Here is a 19,361-nt window from a genome sequence, read left to right on the forward strand (position 1 = left end):
TTCATCTTTTTCACGTCACCTATATCAGTAGGTGTGACATTACAGAAACATGAAATTAATGAATGTAGAATACAATTACGTATATTATAACTAACGAAATATTTCGCGTAATATAAGAGAAATGAGTTAAAAATCGTTTGGTACGTGTTACGATGCCTTTTCCAATGTACTCGCTCCCAGCTAACTTTAGAACCTGACTACACCTCTCTGGTTACAGTACCGCAACATACATTCATACACAGATATATATATATATATATATATATATATATATATATATATATATATATATATATATATATTGTTGTATTTGGGGATGGTCATATTGCCAGTTTAGCCAATAAAAACACAAGCACTGTATATTTGGTGTTAATTTGCTTCAGCTTTATATTACATTACATTAATCCTATTTCAGCCAGAGTTCTTTCGTCACACTTCTGTGACCTCATCAGTGGGTCCTTTGCTTCCTTCTTTCTTATTTGTGTGTCCTTCCTTACTAATGATCAGCCATTTTGTATTTTGTATTCCTATTGTATGTGACTTTATTTGCGCATGCGTATACCCTTATGCGTGTCTATGTTTAGTAAGTGTGTGTGTGTGTGGGGGGGGGGGGAAGTACCTGTATTATCTGTATCCCGTGTTTATACACGTTCGTTTAATTTGTTCTTATTTATTTTGTTCATGTATTTATACCTACTTATTTTTTCTATTCTTTCTTTATAACAATATGAACAAACTGATAACAATATGAACAAAATAGAATACAATAAACAGATAAACAAATGGAATTAAATAACTATATACGTTAACAAAATTAAATTAAATTAAATATAAAAAGAAGAAAGAATAGAAAAAATAAGTAGGTATAAATACATGAACAAAATAAGAACAAATTAAACGAACGTGTATAAACAGGGGATACAGATAATACAGGCACTTCCCCCCCCCCCCACACACACTTACTAATCATAGACACGCATAAGGGTATACGCATGCGCAAATAAAGACACATACAATAGGAATACAAAATACAAAATGGCTGATCATTAGTAAGGAAGGACACACAAATAAGAAAGAAGGAAGCAAAGGACCCACTGATGAGGTCACAGAAGTGTGACGAAAGAACTCTGGCTGAAATAGGATTAACGTAATGTAATATAAAGCTGAAGCAAATTAACACCAAATATATAGTGCGTGTGTTTTTATTGGCTAAACTGGCAATATGACCATCCCCAAATACAACAATATCTGTTTCAACACACGATTTCGCATCAAGAATCTTGCAAAACGAATATATATATATATATATATATATATATATATATATGTATATAAAAATATATACACACACAGAGAGTCTCGACTGATATACCTGCTAGTTCCATTAAAAGGTATTTGTCATCGACGTATTTTCTTTGAAAATATTGCAGGCATGGCTTATGGGTACAAGCAGGGCTTATAGGCGCAACCATGGCTTATGGGCGCAGGCCTGGCTATGGTTAACAAGCATGTTTTGCATCCACGTAGCTTCTGGTTCAGTCTCACTGCGCAATACCTTGGGAAAGTGTTTTTCTACCATAGCTCCGGCCGATCGGTGCCTTGTGAATGAATTTGGTAAACGGAAACTGTGTGGAAGCCTGTCGTGTATATACATATTTGTATATCACTCTGTGTGTGTGTGTACCTATGTTTGACACATCTCACGCCACTGCTTGACAAACAGTGTTTGTTTGTTTAAGTCCCTATAACTTAGCAGTTCGGCAAAATAGACCAATAAAATAAGTATCAGTCTTAAAAAGCATTTGTTTGGCTAAAATCCTTCAAGGCGGTACTCCAGTATGACCGCAGTTCAATGACTGAAACAAGTAAAAGATAAAAGAATCGTTACGAGGAACGGTGGTCATTCCAGCTTTGAGAATAACCAAAACAAGTAAGTTTCTGTTTCAGTAATCTCTCGACTCGCCGCCATATTGACTTTGCTCTCTTAAAAATTAACGTGACTAAAGAATATAGCGATCAAAATTTAATAATGGACACAGAAACAGGAAAAGTAATTGTGGTGGTCGTTTGAAATTGTTACACGGTAAAGTTTCGTAAAATTTTTTGAGTCTCAAAATCTAAAGGGCGATCATGAAAGGAATATCGGAGAGAGACTTTTGCAAGGAGGGGCTAAATTGTTTTCGCCACCTCTCTTGGAAAGTTTGCATGCTCTTCACTCCTGTCAGACATTCATAGGAACCTTTCTTGGATTCCTCGTCTTCGGATTACGGGACGATGTTCTAGTGGAACTCTTGATTATAACTGAAAACGAAGATAAACTGACCTGCCTAATATAAATAAGTGGTTTCTTACACTGGTACAAGATGAACGCATTTCTCGGTGGGTTGAGTCGATAAATAACTCCACTCTATGGTAGTTACGTATTTTATGGCTCTCAAAATAATGATTTCTAATTTAGGCACAAGGCCAGCAATTTTTACAGAGAGGGTGCTAATCGATTCTATCGACCCTAGTGCTTGATTGGAACTTTATGTTATCAACTTGAAAAGAATGAAAGGCAAAGTTGACATCTGTGGGATTTGAACTCAGAACCAGGGTCGTTTTAGCAACCTTATTGGTTCCCGGATAAATCAATGCACTAGACTTTGTAATATTTTGTTAGTGACAGCAAGGCAATAGTATATATTGATCAGAATTGAGTCCTAGCTCGATGAGACCCCGGGGAAACAGCCCAGGGTGACCATACTTTGAGGTGGCCCTACTCAAAATGTAAATAGTTGGAAGAAATGCTGCTAAGCATTTTTTCCAACGCGCTAACGATTTCTGCCTCTTCACCACCTTAATTACCTCAAAATAACTGTTACAAGGCCAGCAAATTAAGGAGAAGGGGATAAGTCGCTTAAATCGACCCCAACGTTCAACGGTTACTTTATTTTATCGACCCAGAAAAGATGAAAACAAAGTTGACCTCGGCGGGATTTGAATTTGAATTCAGAACGTAAAGAGCCAGAAGAAATGTTGCTAACGATTCTGCTAATCCATCATTAAAATATAAAGATAAAGTAGTTCAATGAAGGATTTGAAATCAAATCTACATAAGTAGAAAATAAATACTGTAGATTTAGTCTGGTAGTCAAATATTTGTCGAGCTTCAGCTCCTTATTTCTCTCAAAAACTAATGGAATTAATAACAGAAAATTAATTATGACTGACTCTCATGAGTAGGGAGCGACAAAGAGTTGTAATTTGAGCCGTGCTATAGCACATCAGTAAAACCTTCTCTTTCTACGTGTCAGAGTGAACCATTATTGGAGACCGATTGTAGAATAGAAACGATTGGTGGCTGTTGCCCCGATTCTGTGTGTCTCAACACATTGCTACATTTAGTCTTTACGCTTTTACTTCTTTTAGTCATTGGACTGCAGCCATGGTTGAGCATCGCCTCGTAGACTGAATGCAACAAACAGTCCGTATTGCTTATTTTAAATCTGGGGTTTATTCTGATATTTATTCACAAATACATACATACATATTCAGGTCAGGTCGCACTCCAGTACTCTTGAGTGTAACTGCTAATATGTAACCCAGTATAACCTGTTGCATGATCGGTGTGTCGGTGATTAACAATACCGCTAAGCATATTTTGAGAAAATGGGTGGTTTTTGGACAACCTGTGAGATGAAAACCAAGAATTGTTAAAGGGCTGATGAACCCTGGGGAGTCAACGTCTATCTAATTATGTATGTATGGATGTCATTATTCAGTTTTATTTCAAGATTTCTTGCCAATAGAGAAAGAGCTGGTTTCTAACCTAGATCCAAGGTTCCCTCATTGGACTTCCAACATCAACAACAGGGTATGTATGTATGTATGTATGAGCTGAACCGTTATAACATTGCTATAGCTACACTTTCAGAGACTCGTCTAGAAGATGATGGTCAGCTTGAGGAAGTAGGAGGTGGATACACCTTTTTTTGGAAAGGGAGGCAGGAGGAGAAGCGCAGAGAGGCTGGTGTTGGCTTTGCAGTTCGATCTGACATCCTTAAGAAGTTGAAGGAGCTTCCTGTTCCTATAAATGAACGTCTAATGACTCTACGATTGCACCTGAAAGGTGGGCGGTTTGCTACTCTAATAAGTGCCTATGCACCTACTTTGACTAGTTGTTATGAAAACAAAACGATATTTTATACCCAGCTGAGAGCCATAGGTTTGATGTTGAGAGGTTTATAATGAATGGCTCAACAGTTTCGTATACAATCGGGTATTTGTTCTTGTATTATAGCCATGCTTTCATCCAGTCTCCTTCGGCAATTTGGATGAAACGTTCCTCAGCAAGGGCCTCGCAGTGCTCTATTTGAAAACATGCAAGAAGTTTGAAGACGTCCTCCATTGTCAAGGTATGAAGTCAGTCGACAAATAAAGAGATGTGTAAATAAATGAGATCCTGAAAACGCAGTTGAAAGCTTTCATGCAGAAAAAACGAGGCGTTCCACGATGTCAGCATGCTCCTCGGTAGTAAGAAGCTCTTCCTTTAAAGAAGCGAAATGGGTGAAATCGTGAAAAGAAAGCAGCATCTTCCAAAGTAAGAGTTTTTTCATGAAACCCGCAATAAGATGTTTGAAAGTTACGATATTAATACCATCACATTGCAGCGACAAGTTTAATTCGTTGAGCTCCTTGTAAATCTCTTCTAGGTATAATATCATTGACTGTTTCTGAAGGAGCGCAATGCGGAGTTGTGAATCTTGACTTTCCAAAACTTCAACCACTCGAATGAGGCAATTTCTCATGGTAAGCCATCAGGCATCCGTTGAATAAAGGAGCCGATCGAAATGCTATCTTGAAGTGCTGTATTTTTTACTCTATTAACAGCTGAAACTATACGTTGCAGAATTTCACTAAGGTTATGGATTCGAATATCCTTTGCAACTAAGTTCTCCCGATGAAGGATACAGTGAATAGAAAAAAGATCTCTTTCTGCAGTTAATCTGGCGACGAGCCCTTTTGTCTTCCCCGAAAATAGAAGGGGCACCGTTCGTGCAAACAGATATCCTCTTATTTATACTTATATCGTTTTCTTGAAAGAATTCGTGCAGTGCGTTATTGACAGCTTCGCCAGTTGAATTAAGGATTGTTTTAACGAACAGAAGCTCCGCTGAAATGGCAGAATCCTTGTGTAGTGGACGAATGTAAGGATTACGGATTGCTTTGCAAACGTACTCTCATCAACAGTTAGAAAACTTGCTGTTACGCAAATCTTGGAGTGTTTTGATATCAATCGCTCTGTCAGTAATCCGAGATGACAGGCTGTTATTAGAAAGTGGAATGTTGGCAATAACAGCTTCTGGATTCGAAATGTTTACCACTTTCAAAGCTTCCAGGATTGCAGGTTTTATGAGTTCTTCAGCCAGTGTATGTGGCCGACCTTGTTTTGCAAGGAAATGTACAATATTATATGATGCGATAAGGCCGGAAGATGGTGAGGAAACATCAGGACTGAGTACTTCAAAACACTCCTTTGGCTTGTGAGAAACGTTGGTGTGAACTTTTTTAAGATGATTAGACAATTTGCAAGGCTTCATGTTATCATTGGAAACACTTTTCGAACATAGGAGACAATAGGGTAAAAATGAAATAAGAAAAGATAAGATCCCTGCACTCGGTACATTTGCAATGTGACAGATGAGTACACATATTTTTTTCATTCAAAATAAATAAACACTTAAGATTCTTTTTTTGTTTTTAGCAAACTCCGCTTCTTATGCAATAATCAGATGCGCATGAAAAACATTCCTGCTATTTGAAAGCTCAATTAGTTAATGAGTCTTCATTTCGTTCAGGCATGCTAAACGTTTTCTCCTGTGGACTGCATAGCCATACAAAATCTATTGGTAGACTAGATTGATATGCTTTTTGGATTTGGTGGTATCAGTATACAGCAGTGGTTCTTAACGGTAGGCCTGGGCTTCATAAATTTCTGAGTTGATCTGGGAAAAATACTGTGTGTGAATTTGTGCATAAAATTTGTATAATAAAGTCGAGTTGATTATCAAAAATCGCAACATTTCAGTGATTGGAGGATATATATTCAACAAATATCTAAATCCCTCAGCAAATAATGGCATGATTTTGTAGTTGATCTACCTAACAGAGAGTAAATGGGCCTAAGAATTTTACGGGGGCCAAAAGTGGGTCCGTAGAAAACAAAGGTTGAAAACCACTGATATACAGGGTGTTCCAAAAAATAATTCACATTTCAAGCTCGAATCTGCTTTACAATGTGCTTAATTTTACCAGACAAATTCATAATGACTCAGAACATAGCTATGAAAAAGGATATTCACCCTCAGATACTACTGGTTGCATGGAAGCACGCATTGAAGGTCAGTAATAATTAACTGTTGGTCAGAATTCGAGAAACAAAATATATAAGGTATCATTTAAGACCCGATATTATGATGATAAATGAAGTGTTATCTTTTATTTCGGATGTTATTTGATAACTGGATTGCCTATTCTCTGAGTACTCACAACCCTTAACCCATCGCGTTTTGTGGCCTTTGATGTTAATAAATTTAATTTGAGGAGTAAATATGACAATAAGGATTATAAGTGAACAACTAAAACGCATAAAGTATCGATAAAACACTTACCAATAAGAAGAGTTTGTTGATATGATGTGAATTTCTAGTGGATAATCGCTGAATGCTAACGTGATGAACTCAGACAGCAATGATCGGTGCAGCGGCTAACCCAGACTATAGAGAGGTGCGCGCTTAATGTACTCGTGAGATGTCTCGCGTATGTCTCGTGCATACGTTACGCATCCATGAGACGCCTGCGCAACCTGCAATATTATTGATCCATCCAGGAGTGTGTGCTCAACAAGCAACCATAATTGTGGTCAATACGTACGTACTTGCGTGCCAATGCGCACGTACTGCGTGAACTTTGTAGTCTACTCATATGAGTACCGTTGACATTCATCGTCCAGCGATGGAATTATACCATATATATGTATGTATACATATATATATAATTAAGATTCATTTGTATTAGGTACTTAAACAGAAGCTCCAAGCCAGTTCGGTATAGTCTATGCAGCTCGAAGTTAGGTGAACAAAGTGCAAATAAGTAACAAGGATGTCCAGGTATCAAAACATTACGCCCTTTCAAGCGGCTCCATTTAATCGATCAATGAAAACATTACATCAATTTGAAAGAAACCGTTCTCCTCTGACGCAGATGACCATACAGATTTCCAACATAAAGGATAAACCATTTTTAGTACTTAGAGCACATTTATATCAGTATTAGAAACCAAAATAATTACATCGTTTTCTTATGTTATATTTGTGGCAGAATGAATTTAGCGAATAATGCATATGTATTTTAGCCTACTATAATTTAGAGAGTAGCAGAGGAAAACAGTGGGTGGGGGGTCAAGATATAGGAGCGGTGAAATAGTTATTTATTTCTATTTTTATTTTATAAGATTTTATACAACATATAGTCTACAACCATTTAGAATTATCCTTTATGTTGGAAATCTATATATGTGGTTACCTGCGTTTGAGGAGAGCGGTTTCTTTCAAAATGATGTAATGCTTTCATTGATCGATTAAATGGAGCCGCTTGAAACGGCCAAAATGCATTGACGCCTGGACATCCTTGTTACTTATTTGCATTATATACATACATACATACATACATATATATATATATATATATATATATATATATATATACACTCGTACATATATTCATACATACATATTTGCGTACGTACTTATATGTACACGCACCCAAACACACACGTATGTATATATATATGGCCTGCTTGTTTTTTGTAACTTGTTTATCATTTTGTCCATGTTTTTTTGCAACGTCATGTACCCAGATATGTATCTATATGTACATGTAGATGAAGGTATGTACATACATGTACATATATATGCATATTTATTTATTTATTTATTTATTTATGTGTTTCAGCCAAGTATCACACGATCGAACGCACGTGTTAACTTTACAAGTAAGTTTTGAACTATATTTTTCTGACGCGACTCTCTCTATCTCTGCATCTATCTCCTCCTCTCATTTTTCCCTCTACTGTTCTTCGCCTCTCCCTGTCACTACTCTCTCTCTCTCTCTCTCTCTTTCTCTATCTCTCATTGCTCGTCCTTCGCCTCTCCCCGTCACTACTACTATCTCTCTCCCTCTCTACCTCTCGTTGCTCACTTATATTCTACTTCCTCCCCTTCTTCTCCCTCTTCTCCTCTTTCTCCCTACCCCTCGCTGGTCACATGTGTCCGGTTGCCATTTCTTTTCGGTCTCTGACTCCCTAAGCTTCGGACGCATTTCTTCGCCTCTCCTGTTCGTGCTTCATAGCGTTCAATATACACACACGTCTCCACGTCTGGCTGTACAGCCTTTTTTGTTTGTTTATTTCACCATTTCGTTTTCCTGTCTTGTTTTTCGTCCGCCATTATCCTCCACGAAAAAAAATTTAATCTGTGTTCGTGGGAAGAGCCATTTTAACGATGCGTCCTGCCCTAACTCTTCGAAACGCCAGTGTTTTAATGGTGGCAGCTGATGAAGGATATGTCCTCTATGTGGCCTGCTTGTTGTTTGTAACTTGTTTATCATTTTGTCCATGTTTTTTTTGCAACGTCATGTACCCAGATATGTATCTATATGTACATGTAGATGAAGGTATGTACATACATGTACATATATATGCATATACTCATATATTGTTTATATATATATATATATATATATATATATATATATATATATATATATATATATATATATATATATATATATATATATATATATCAATATATATATATATATATATATATATATATCACATGATCAACCAGATTATTGGATGTTGTTATACATTGATAATCACAATGCGCTTTGCATTGTTTTAGCTTTTCAAATGATGCCACTGCGCTGGCTAGGCAAGCAGGCCGACATCTCCCCCCACCCCTGATCAGAAGGCCAGTTCATCACAGGGGTACCAATTTACAGCTAAGTGAACTGCAGCAACAAGAAAGTGTTTTGCTCAAGAGCACAGCGAGCTGCTCGGTCCGGAAATCGAAATCACGATCTGGCGACCGTGAGTGCAACACCATAACGACTAGGTCACGCGCCTTCACACACACACACACACACACACACACACACATACACACACACACACACACACACATATATATATATATATATACGCACACATACATAGCTATATATATATATATATATACACACACACACACACACATACATAGCTATATATATATATATATATATATATATACACACACACACACACACATTTTTTAATATATGTATGCTTGTGAGAACGATGCATACACATACACACACATACATGGGCGTAGTTATTTCAAGCTTTCTTGATGTTATCGTTGCCGTATTTTTTATTGAATGAACAATAACCCCCTTCTCTCTCTCTTTCTCTCTCTGTACATGCATACAATTTTACATCATTTACATATAAAGCACATGTAAATGTCGAAATGTTGCTTTTGTGCGGATGTTGTAATAATACTTCATGAGTTATTTAATATTGTTTCCGCTGTCGCCTTTGGTTATCTTCGTAACGCGATGAAATTTGCTCTTTAATGTTATACTTAACCAGTTGGGGAGCTAGTTCAAAACGGCGGCACCAGTATTTTCTTAACGAAACACTTTGAAACTTGGGACACTAGTAGAATGTGTCATATAAAACATCTTTTTCTCTTAGTCTTCTTAACAAAAAAACTAACATCGCAAGTTATTTTATGTTAAAGTTGTCGTATTTCTGTAATTTCAACCAATGACTGACGTCCATTCAGTCGAATACAGTAAGTGCTGACTACGTACACAAACGATTCTCAAACGATTCTGGCGGTGACAAAATTATTATTTGCTTGTCAAAGAATGGCTGAAGCATATTGGCAGTAGGGTTAGGGTTAGGGTTAGACAGTAGCTAATAAACCTTTCATACAGTTCAGGCAGATGTTAACGAAATAAACACGCGTGAAAGAAAATGAAAAAAACAAATGTTGTACACATACAGTTCAGGCAGATGTTAACGAAATTATAAATGGAGATTAAATACGCTTTACACCGCTTAAACTGCCAAAGGAGTAAGTATAAACAGCTGAATACTTGTCAGTGATTGGTTGAAATTATCGAAATAAGACAATTTTTTACATGAAATAACTCCGAATACAAAATTTTTTTCCTGTTCTATAACACAAAATAGATAAGTATACGAAGTTTGAAAGTCTTTCGGTACCAAAAACACTACATAAAACATAAATGAAAACTGGTGCCCCCGTTTTGAACTAGATCCCCAGTTGGAACACTTCAAAGAAAACATCTTTTTGTTGTTGAATTCAAAACAATTTAATAAAATGAGTTAAGGGAAACCACTCTCATAAGGGATAATGACATGAATTTAGCCTGAAATTCCATGTATAGTACGCACTTTATTTTCTCTAAAATCACGTTTAAAATTATGTGTGCGTTTCAGATTTCAGATTAGTTGTATATTAACATCTTTAACAGAAGAATGGGGATAAAATAATGAAATGAATGTTGGTGGTTACCACGTAAACAATAAGATTAATGGGAAATTGCAAAATGATGAGAGAGACATCGCTGTATTTGATTCAACTTATGCATATTTATAAAAGATTGTAGTGGACACGACAGTCCCATGAGGAACGTCAGAAAGTTTTTTACATGCAGCGGCTTGGTTGGACAAGCTCTGCAGCTATGTGTAAAGGAGAGTGATATATATATATATAAAGAGTGGGGAGAGAGTGTGAATAAATGAATGCGAATGTTTTCTGCTAGTTTGTTATTTTGAAGCTAGTAACAGTTTTGTTCGTGTTGCTGACGCTTCATTTCGACCAGTTTAATTCCCGAACAACAACAACTAATACTGAAAACCACCTAACTTAACGCATGACTGCGTCCGTCCTGTTCTCCTGTGATTCTATCTCAGACCTGGTCTATTTCTTAGAACGGTTTCTTTTTGAAAAACATTTTCACAAATCTAACTGGACAGATCTTTGGCGACCATAAGCGCAGGAAAGAAATTCGCTAAGGGAGTGCAAAGCAAGGTCCAAAATCTTTGTACAAACAAGGTCGATTTTTAAAAATATTAATATCCAAGCAAACACTACTATTATATTTGTACATCAATATAAATCCAATAATGGAAAAGTAATGCTTGAAATAAATCCATAAATGTTCCAACGCTCATTCGTTTTGGCGATAAAATTTTTGAGGAGGATGTTCATAGCGTTTCCATTGCCCCACTTCTTCCCAAAAAATTTAGTGGGTGCAAGTACACTACATTCCCGATCCAATGGGTGACGCCATCATTCAACAGTCCCGCAGTTGTTTATATAAAAATTCTTGATCGAAAAAACAAGTCCCAGGTTGGAATGAAAAGGTGAACCTGCAATTCGTTTATAAAACGGAACAGTTTGGGCATAAAACTTAGGTATAAACATGTTAGCCATTTACATTTTGGGACAATGTAGGCTCCAAAATCGGACTGTGTCTTATACGTAGCAGTGTATTGTACACGGATTAAGGTAGATTAACCTGTGCGTTTGTTTCTTATTGGCATAGTGACCCTCCCAAATACAACACCTGTGAAGAGTTGACACGATTTGTGGTGGTTGTATCAGCAAATCTTTCATATCTGAGTATGAATCGGTGAGACAATAACAGAACTAAAATATAACTTATCTGGAAAACATTGTTTGATATTCTCCCCTCACCATTATACAAACAACCACTACCACAAACAGTAGCACTACCTACCAACCATCACCACCGCCACCACCACCACCACCACCACCACCACCACTAAAAAGCACAACCATCGCCAAAACCACTAACTCGGCTCTCGTCTGATTTATTAAGAGCTGACTACCTTTTATCTACTTCAGTTTGGAAAGAAAACAGAAAGAATGGCCACCACGACGACGTTGTCGTCGTTGCTACTGCTACTGATGATGATGATGATGATGATGATGATGATGTGGAGGAGGAGGAGGAGGAGGAGGGTGGTAGTGGTGGTGATGGCGATAATGGGAGTGATTATTTAAATGGTGATGATGGTGATGCTGGTGCTGGTAGTAATGATGATGATGATGATGATGAACTGAAATGAAAGCAAGGGGAACAACAAACATTTTTTTTTTCACATTTCTCTTGATTTTTGTACTTTCTTCCACTCATTTTCTTTCTCTTCTTTTTTCTTTATTTTCGTTTCAATTTTTTTCTTCTCTGACAAAACAAATTTCCGTGACATCTACATATTATCTGCAAGATCTGAAGAGAAAGTTCTTACTTTTTATACACACACACACACCCACACACACACACACACACACATGCCCCTCTTCTCCTTACACCACCACCACCACTACACCTTATATCATCATCATTTGCAGCATCAGCAGCAACAACATGGTGGATTTGTTCTATTTTGGAACAACAATAAAACTGCAATTCGTTCTGTTTGTCTCTTAATTTGTTTATTTCTTTTGTTCCATCAAGTTTTTCTTTTGTGGGGTGGGGAGTTCGGCCCAAGAAGATTAGTTAGAGCAACCAGTTGTGCTTTGCCACCATCTTCATCATCCTTCTTCTTCTCCTCCTTCTTCTTCATCCTTTTCTTTCTTCTTACTTTCGCCTTTTCCCTTTCTTCTCCCTTCTTCTTCTTCTTCTTCTGCCCCATTCTCCACCCTTACCACATGCACAATATGAATCAGCCAGACGTCTTTCTCTATAGACGTGCACTCATTCAGGTTACGATCGCTCGCATTAGTGCGTTTGCCTTAGCACTGATGTGTGTGTGTGTGTGAGAGAGAGAGAGAGAGATAGAGAGAGAGAGAGAGAGAGAGAGAGAGAGAGAGACTATGAAGTTGGTCTTATTTGTTTATTGTTATTGTTTTTTTGTTTAACTTTATCACTGAGAAAAGTCAAGGCTGTCAGTGGAACGAACATTAATCAGAAACAGATTTTGCTTATGAGAATTATTCACTCTGAAACTGTATATCTACTTAAGTATCAAAGAACATAGCAAAAGAAACTGCTGCTCGACTCACAGATATACGCGGCGCACCCTTACATGCACAGACACATTCACTTACATACACGATTCGTGCAGACGGTCAGCCAGACATACAGGGCCTAAACAAAGATTTTATATATTCTTTTATGTTTCAGCTCTGAGGCTGTGACCATGCTGGGGCACCGCCATTGAAATAGCTATTTTCCAAGCGGGTAAACGAACCCCGGCCTCCGCGATGAGAGCGTGGAATCCTAACCACTATATATATAAGCTAAAACACGCACGCACACGCACACACACATATAAAAGTTTATCTTCACTTTATATATATATATATATATATATATATATATATATATATATATAAATGAGAATGTGTGTCTGTCTGTCTGCTTGTCTGTCTGTCTGTCTGTCTGTGTGAATCCCTAAAACTCGAGAACTACGCAACCAATTTCATTCAAATTTTACACATGCCTTACTTAGGGTTCCAGTTGTGTTTTAGTCAAAAAAAATTATTAACTTCTTGCAGAGTTCGAGCACACAGCAACATAATATCTCCTCCACTATTTAAGTATTACGTGTCAAAAGTGAAACAAAAACACTCATGTCGAATACTTTCAATTTAAAAATGAAACTATTCCACTAACTGAAACAATCACATTTCGATACTGTAGTGACAGATACTTTCACAAAGAGAGAAAGAGAGAGACAGAAAGAGAGAGAGAGAGAGAGAGATGTATATGTATACATATACATGTATATGTACACCATTTCGATACTGTAATGACAGATACTTTCAGAGAGAGAGAGAGAGAAAGAGAGAAAGAGAGAGAGAAAGAGAGAGAGAGAAAGTGAGAGAGAGAGAGAGAGAGAGATGTATATGTATACATATAGATGTACACGTATATGTACATATATAGATCTATACATACATGTATATGTATACATATGTGTAGATGTATATATATATATATAGATGTACATGTAATATGTACACATATATACATATATACATGCATACAGATATCTATACATATATACACCCATCACACACACATACACATGCAAACAAACACACACATTAGTCATTTGTTTTCTTACCCAAAACTACGTCAAAAGTACTGAATGGATCTTTATGAAATTTGGAAATTATATTCTTTGCATAACGGCCATAACTCCCATGAAAATTCATATATTTTTGATGTTGATGAAATTTTAACCCGAACATAACAGATGAGCATTATTTAGAAAATGATGTCACACGTTATCGAGGCTACCATTCTTTCTGGATGTGCAAAAGGGGATGACGTCTTTATTCCAAGAATTCCTCTTACTCCATCAGGAGCAGACATTCCTTTTACATTCAGAAGACTACAATTCCCCCTTCGTGTGACTTTTGCCATGTGCATAAACAAATATCAGGGGCAAACACTGTCTGTAGCTGGTCTTCTCTTGGAAGAGCCCTGCTTCTCACATGGACAACTGTATGTTGGCTGCTCAAGAGTGGGCAGCAACAAAAAACCTATTTGTATATGCTCCACAAGGGAAAACAAGGAACATAGTTTACAATGTGTTATAATCACAACAGCAAGAAAGTATGTACATGATCACCTTCTTTTACGAAACTTCATTGACTTTCATATATTTATATTGATATACATATATATACGTGTGTTTGGGTGCGTGTGTGTATATACATCTCTATATATAAAGATGATGCGTAGTCTAGACGGCGTTTTAGATTTCATTATTCTCTTTAACCCGGGAAACGCCGGGTATTTCTGCTAGTATATATATATAGGTGAAGATAAACTTACTTGGGAATGGATGCATCGCGTTTAATTAAATAAATAAATAATATATTTTATATATACATATATATATATATATATATATATATATATATATATGCATAAATAAATAGTATAATATTATATATATATATATATATGCATAAATAAATAGTATAATATTATATATATATATATATATGCATAAATAAATAGTATAATATTATATATATATATATATATATATATATATATATATATATATATATATATATGTATATATATATATATATATATATATATATATATATATATATATATATATATATATATATATATATATATATATATATATATTATGATTGACCGTTGACTGGACACTATTCAATTTTTTTCTCCGTGTTTTTCTCCTTGTCTCCGTATTCTTTCTGTTGAAGAGCGTAGCTCGAAACGTCAAAGACTTTCCGTATTCCCGAGCGTCATACTAATACATCCTTTTGTTATTTACACCACCTGTCCTCGTCTGTTGTTGTTTTTTCGTATATTCTCCCATATATATATATATATATATATATATATATATATATATATATATATATATGAAAGAAGGTTTGAAAATGCACTTATTTTTAAAATATTTATTTACTTAACCGGTTTCACTTTTTTAGAAAAAGATTATCAAAAGTCTTTGAGAATAATAAAAAATGTTTTTTAACATTTGTTTTTTAACATTTTTTATTATTCTCAAAGACTTTTGATAATCTTTTTCTAAAAAAGTGAAACCGGTTAAGTAAATAAATATTCTTAAAATAAGTGCATTTTCAAACCTTCTTTCATATATATTTCCATTCGTACGGTATTCCACAACTTTACTTTATATTATATATATATATGTGCATATAATGCATATATGGGTATGGGACGTCACCAACGGTGCAAATAACATACATACAGGAGATAGATACAAGACGTGGACAGTAATTTCAGGACAAAAACGAGTGAAATACATAAACAACGAGAAAAAAATGGAAAACAGGACAAGTTAACACAGAAAAGGGACCCTTCATCAGTTGTCGGTTGTCTATCTACTCATTTCGAGCATTCAAACGACAGTATGAGTCTTCAAAGACAGTAGCTCCCATAAATGCTAAAATAAAATTTAGGATTTATGGAGGGTCAAAGTTGGGAACAAAAAAATAACAGTGGAGACATACAAGGAAACCGAACGAAAACAGATATGGAGGGTCGTTAGACCGGAACGAAAGGAGAATAGTGAACGCTAGGGGAGATATTTTTTTGAAAGAAGAAAAGATAGAAGAGAGAGAGAGAAAAAAAACGTCCAGTTGTTTAGATGTCCGAGCAGGAAAAGGAAGATGGTCACGTGAGGGAAAAGATGACGATGGTCACGTGTGAGCAACGAGAGAGAGAGAGAGTGAGAGAAAGAGAAAGAGGGGAGAGAGAGAGAGACGGCGAAGGAGGTAGGGGAGAAAGGGAATTAGAGAATATATTATATTACTTGTGCGTGTGTGTGCGTGCGCGCGCGTGTATTTATTTATTTATCTATTACTGGTTAAAAATTTTTTTTTTTAACTAAACAGTTTGAAATTTCGTATACTGGTGTAATTTCTCACGCTGAACACGATTTACTTTCAACATTTTTGACAAAATTTCGTATTTTAGAAGTTATTTCGTGTTAAAGTTGTTGTATTTAGGTAATTATAACCAATTACGACGTGTATTCAGTTGAAAAGACCTGCTGATGTATGCGATAGTAATCGAAGAGCAACAACTTCCAGGTCATCTCTACTAAATGTATTTTTCAAACACACCGAATAATCCACACGTTGTTGAAAAATATATTTAGTAGAGATGACCCGAAAGTTGTTGCTCTTCGATTACTATCGCAAACGGCAGTAGCTTTCTTCAGCTGAATACGTCGTTGATTGGTTAAAATTACCCAAATACGACAGCTTTAACACGAAATAACTTCTAAAATATGAAATTTTATCAAAAATGTTGAAAGTAAACCGTGTTCAGCGTGAGAAATTACGCCAGTATACGAAGTTTCAAACAGTTTAGTTTTATAAAAAAAATTTTTTTATCTGTGAGCCAAACTAAAGAGATCCATAAGTTAAAAAACATATATATTTATTTATTTATTATTGGTGAAAGCCGGTTTATAGGGTTGTTCTAAGTTTCTCGCCATAAGGAGTACCCTAAAACCTGTTGGCCTATATAAAACGGAAAACAGACACAGAAGGTCATCAAATCCTCATCAGTTATCGGCCAAAGGTTCTCAGCAATTTCACGCATATAGATAGAGAGATAGAGAGAGAGAGAGAGAGAGAGAGAGAGAGAGAGAGAGAGAGAGGGGAGAGAGAGGAAAGAAGACAGATAGACAGACAGACGGAAAAACAGACAGACAGACAGACAGACAGACAGACAGATAGATAGATAGATAGATAGATAGACAGAGATAAACTGGTTAACAAACGGACTAAGATGAAAAAGTTAAACACACACACACACACACACACACACACACACACTGACTCATTCTGATGGTAGGCAGAGTTAAAAGAAATGAAAGAACCCCAAGCCGTCACTCGCAAGCGAGTATGACCATGTATATGTACCGTAAATTATTTTTTCTTTTCTTGTAGATGTTTATATACTCAGGAGCAGACACAGGCATCCCTTCAGCCCTTTCACCCCTTGATCCACAGAACAGCTGGGAGGTAGGAGAGTTGCACTGTTACTGCACCCCTATTCATTTTTAACAGATGGAGCAATGTAAAATGATGGAGACTGGAGCAATGTAAAATGATGTGCCTTGCCCAAAAACGCGATGCGCCGCGGACTCCAAAAATTGAATGGGTGACCTTACGATTGCAAGCCAAACACGTTAAGCACGAGCCACGCCACAAACAAAAAATGTACATTGAGGGAGAGAGAAAAGACAGATTATTTGCAGGTAGAATTAAGAAAATGGACCGGCATATATACACACAAAGAGAAAAACTCACAAACGCACACACACACACACATTTGATAATAACCGATATAACTGTTGGTGGATTTGTTGGTTGAATTCTCCACTCACGGTTCTCATCCGTTAGTGAGGAGAGAGAAGAAAAGAGAGATACAGAGTTAACATAAGAATAAAGGGTTGACGCTAATACTTGGTTTGGTGGCAGGCAATGAGTAAAGAGAGAGAGGAAATATCACTGAGACTGAGGGGTGAGAGAAAATATACAGAATATTTAGAAAGAGAAAGGAATTGAGGTTGAAAGCGCAACAGTTCAAACTGGTACAGTAAAGCGTAAAGAATATTGTAGAAATAAAAATTTTTAAAAAAAGAAGAAAGAGAATAAAAGGGGGATGAGAGAAAGAGAGTAAGGGAAGAATGTCGTAGGTAGAGGAGGGAGACAGAGAGGAGAAGGAGCGAGTGAGATATGTAGAGGGAAAGGGAAATGATAGGCAGAGAGCTGGAGGAGGGAGGTAGTCAATTATAAACGTATTATGAAGGAAATTGAAGCATGTCATATTTGAAAAGTTATTTGAAAAACAATAAAAATGATACAATGCAGACCAGAATCATCAATTGAAAAGGCAATTAAGTAGTTCGATGTGTAAAACAATGTTTTAAATCGATTTCTAGAAAACAAAGTCTGGGGAGACGAAGAAGCATAAAGAAAAAATATGTTCATTTAAACGTAAACTTAGAAACATGTCCGTATTCGGTAAAGGGAGAATGAATACAGATACACTCGAGAAGGGGGGAGGGGTATGTGTATAATTATAGATACACACAAATATATATATATATATATATATATATATATATATATATATATATATATATATATACACACATACATACACGCGCGCACACACACACACACACATTAAGTTTAGAGTAATAAATATTTTTCTTTTGAAAATTAGTATACATTTCACTATTTTGTAATTAAAAAAAACGAAGAAATTTGATAAAAGTTAAATTATTACTAATTTATATACACCGGCCATATTTCCTGTTATTACCCATGGTGGCAAAGGTATACTTCCAAAATTGCTTCCTTTTAAGAATAGAGCCCAAAAATAAATAAAGAACACACTCCTCAACATTGGGTTTGGGAGAAAGAATTTACGTAATATATTGTGAGGTGCAGGAAAAGAGTGAAACTAAACAATGACCTGATATTCATTTTTAATATGTTCTGATAGAATCGAACATGAATATGCTAATCCTTGTTGTATTTGGTGACAGAGAATTAGCTTATTCATGTTTGAATCTGCTGGAATGAAAGTCAATGCTTTAATTTTTGTTGTTCTTCGTGCACGTGATCGATTATTGGCGTGGCAGAGACCAACAAACATCAGCAAATTGTTTACTGATTTCTATAAACAAAAGCCAAAATTCTTGTTTAGATTCATTGAACCGAGCTTTG

The 19,361-nt window shown here is 36.0% G+C and overlaps 1 protein-coding gene across 1 annotated transcript; it reads right to left on the reverse strand.

The window, feature by feature from the left end:
• Positions 1-5,225: 5,225 nt before the first annotated feature.
• On the reverse strand, positions 5,226-5,582 carry LOC149136425 (protein ZBED8-like). The gene has a single exon (XM_089348319.1). It carries the CDS (start codon positions 5,580-5,582, stop codon positions 5,226-5,228), a length of 357 nt encoding a protein of 118 aa, XP_089204445.1.
• Positions 5,583-19,361: the final 13,779 nt, after the last annotated feature.

The sequence above is a fragment of the Octopus bimaculoides genome, chromosome 3 (genome assembly GCF_046866305.1).
Source record: "Octopus bimaculoides isolate indiv1 chromosome 3, ASM4686630v1, whole genome shotgun sequence".
Lineage (NCBI taxonomy): Eukaryota > Metazoa > Mollusca > Cephalopoda > Octopoda > Octopodidae > Octopus > Octopus bimaculoides.

Bases quoted from the DNA above. Each gene is read 5' to 3' on its own strand.
- LOC149136425 (XM_089348319.1), bottom strand. From the start codon at position 5,582: ATGAAGCCTTGCAAATTGTCTAATCATCTTAAAAAAGTTCACACCAAC.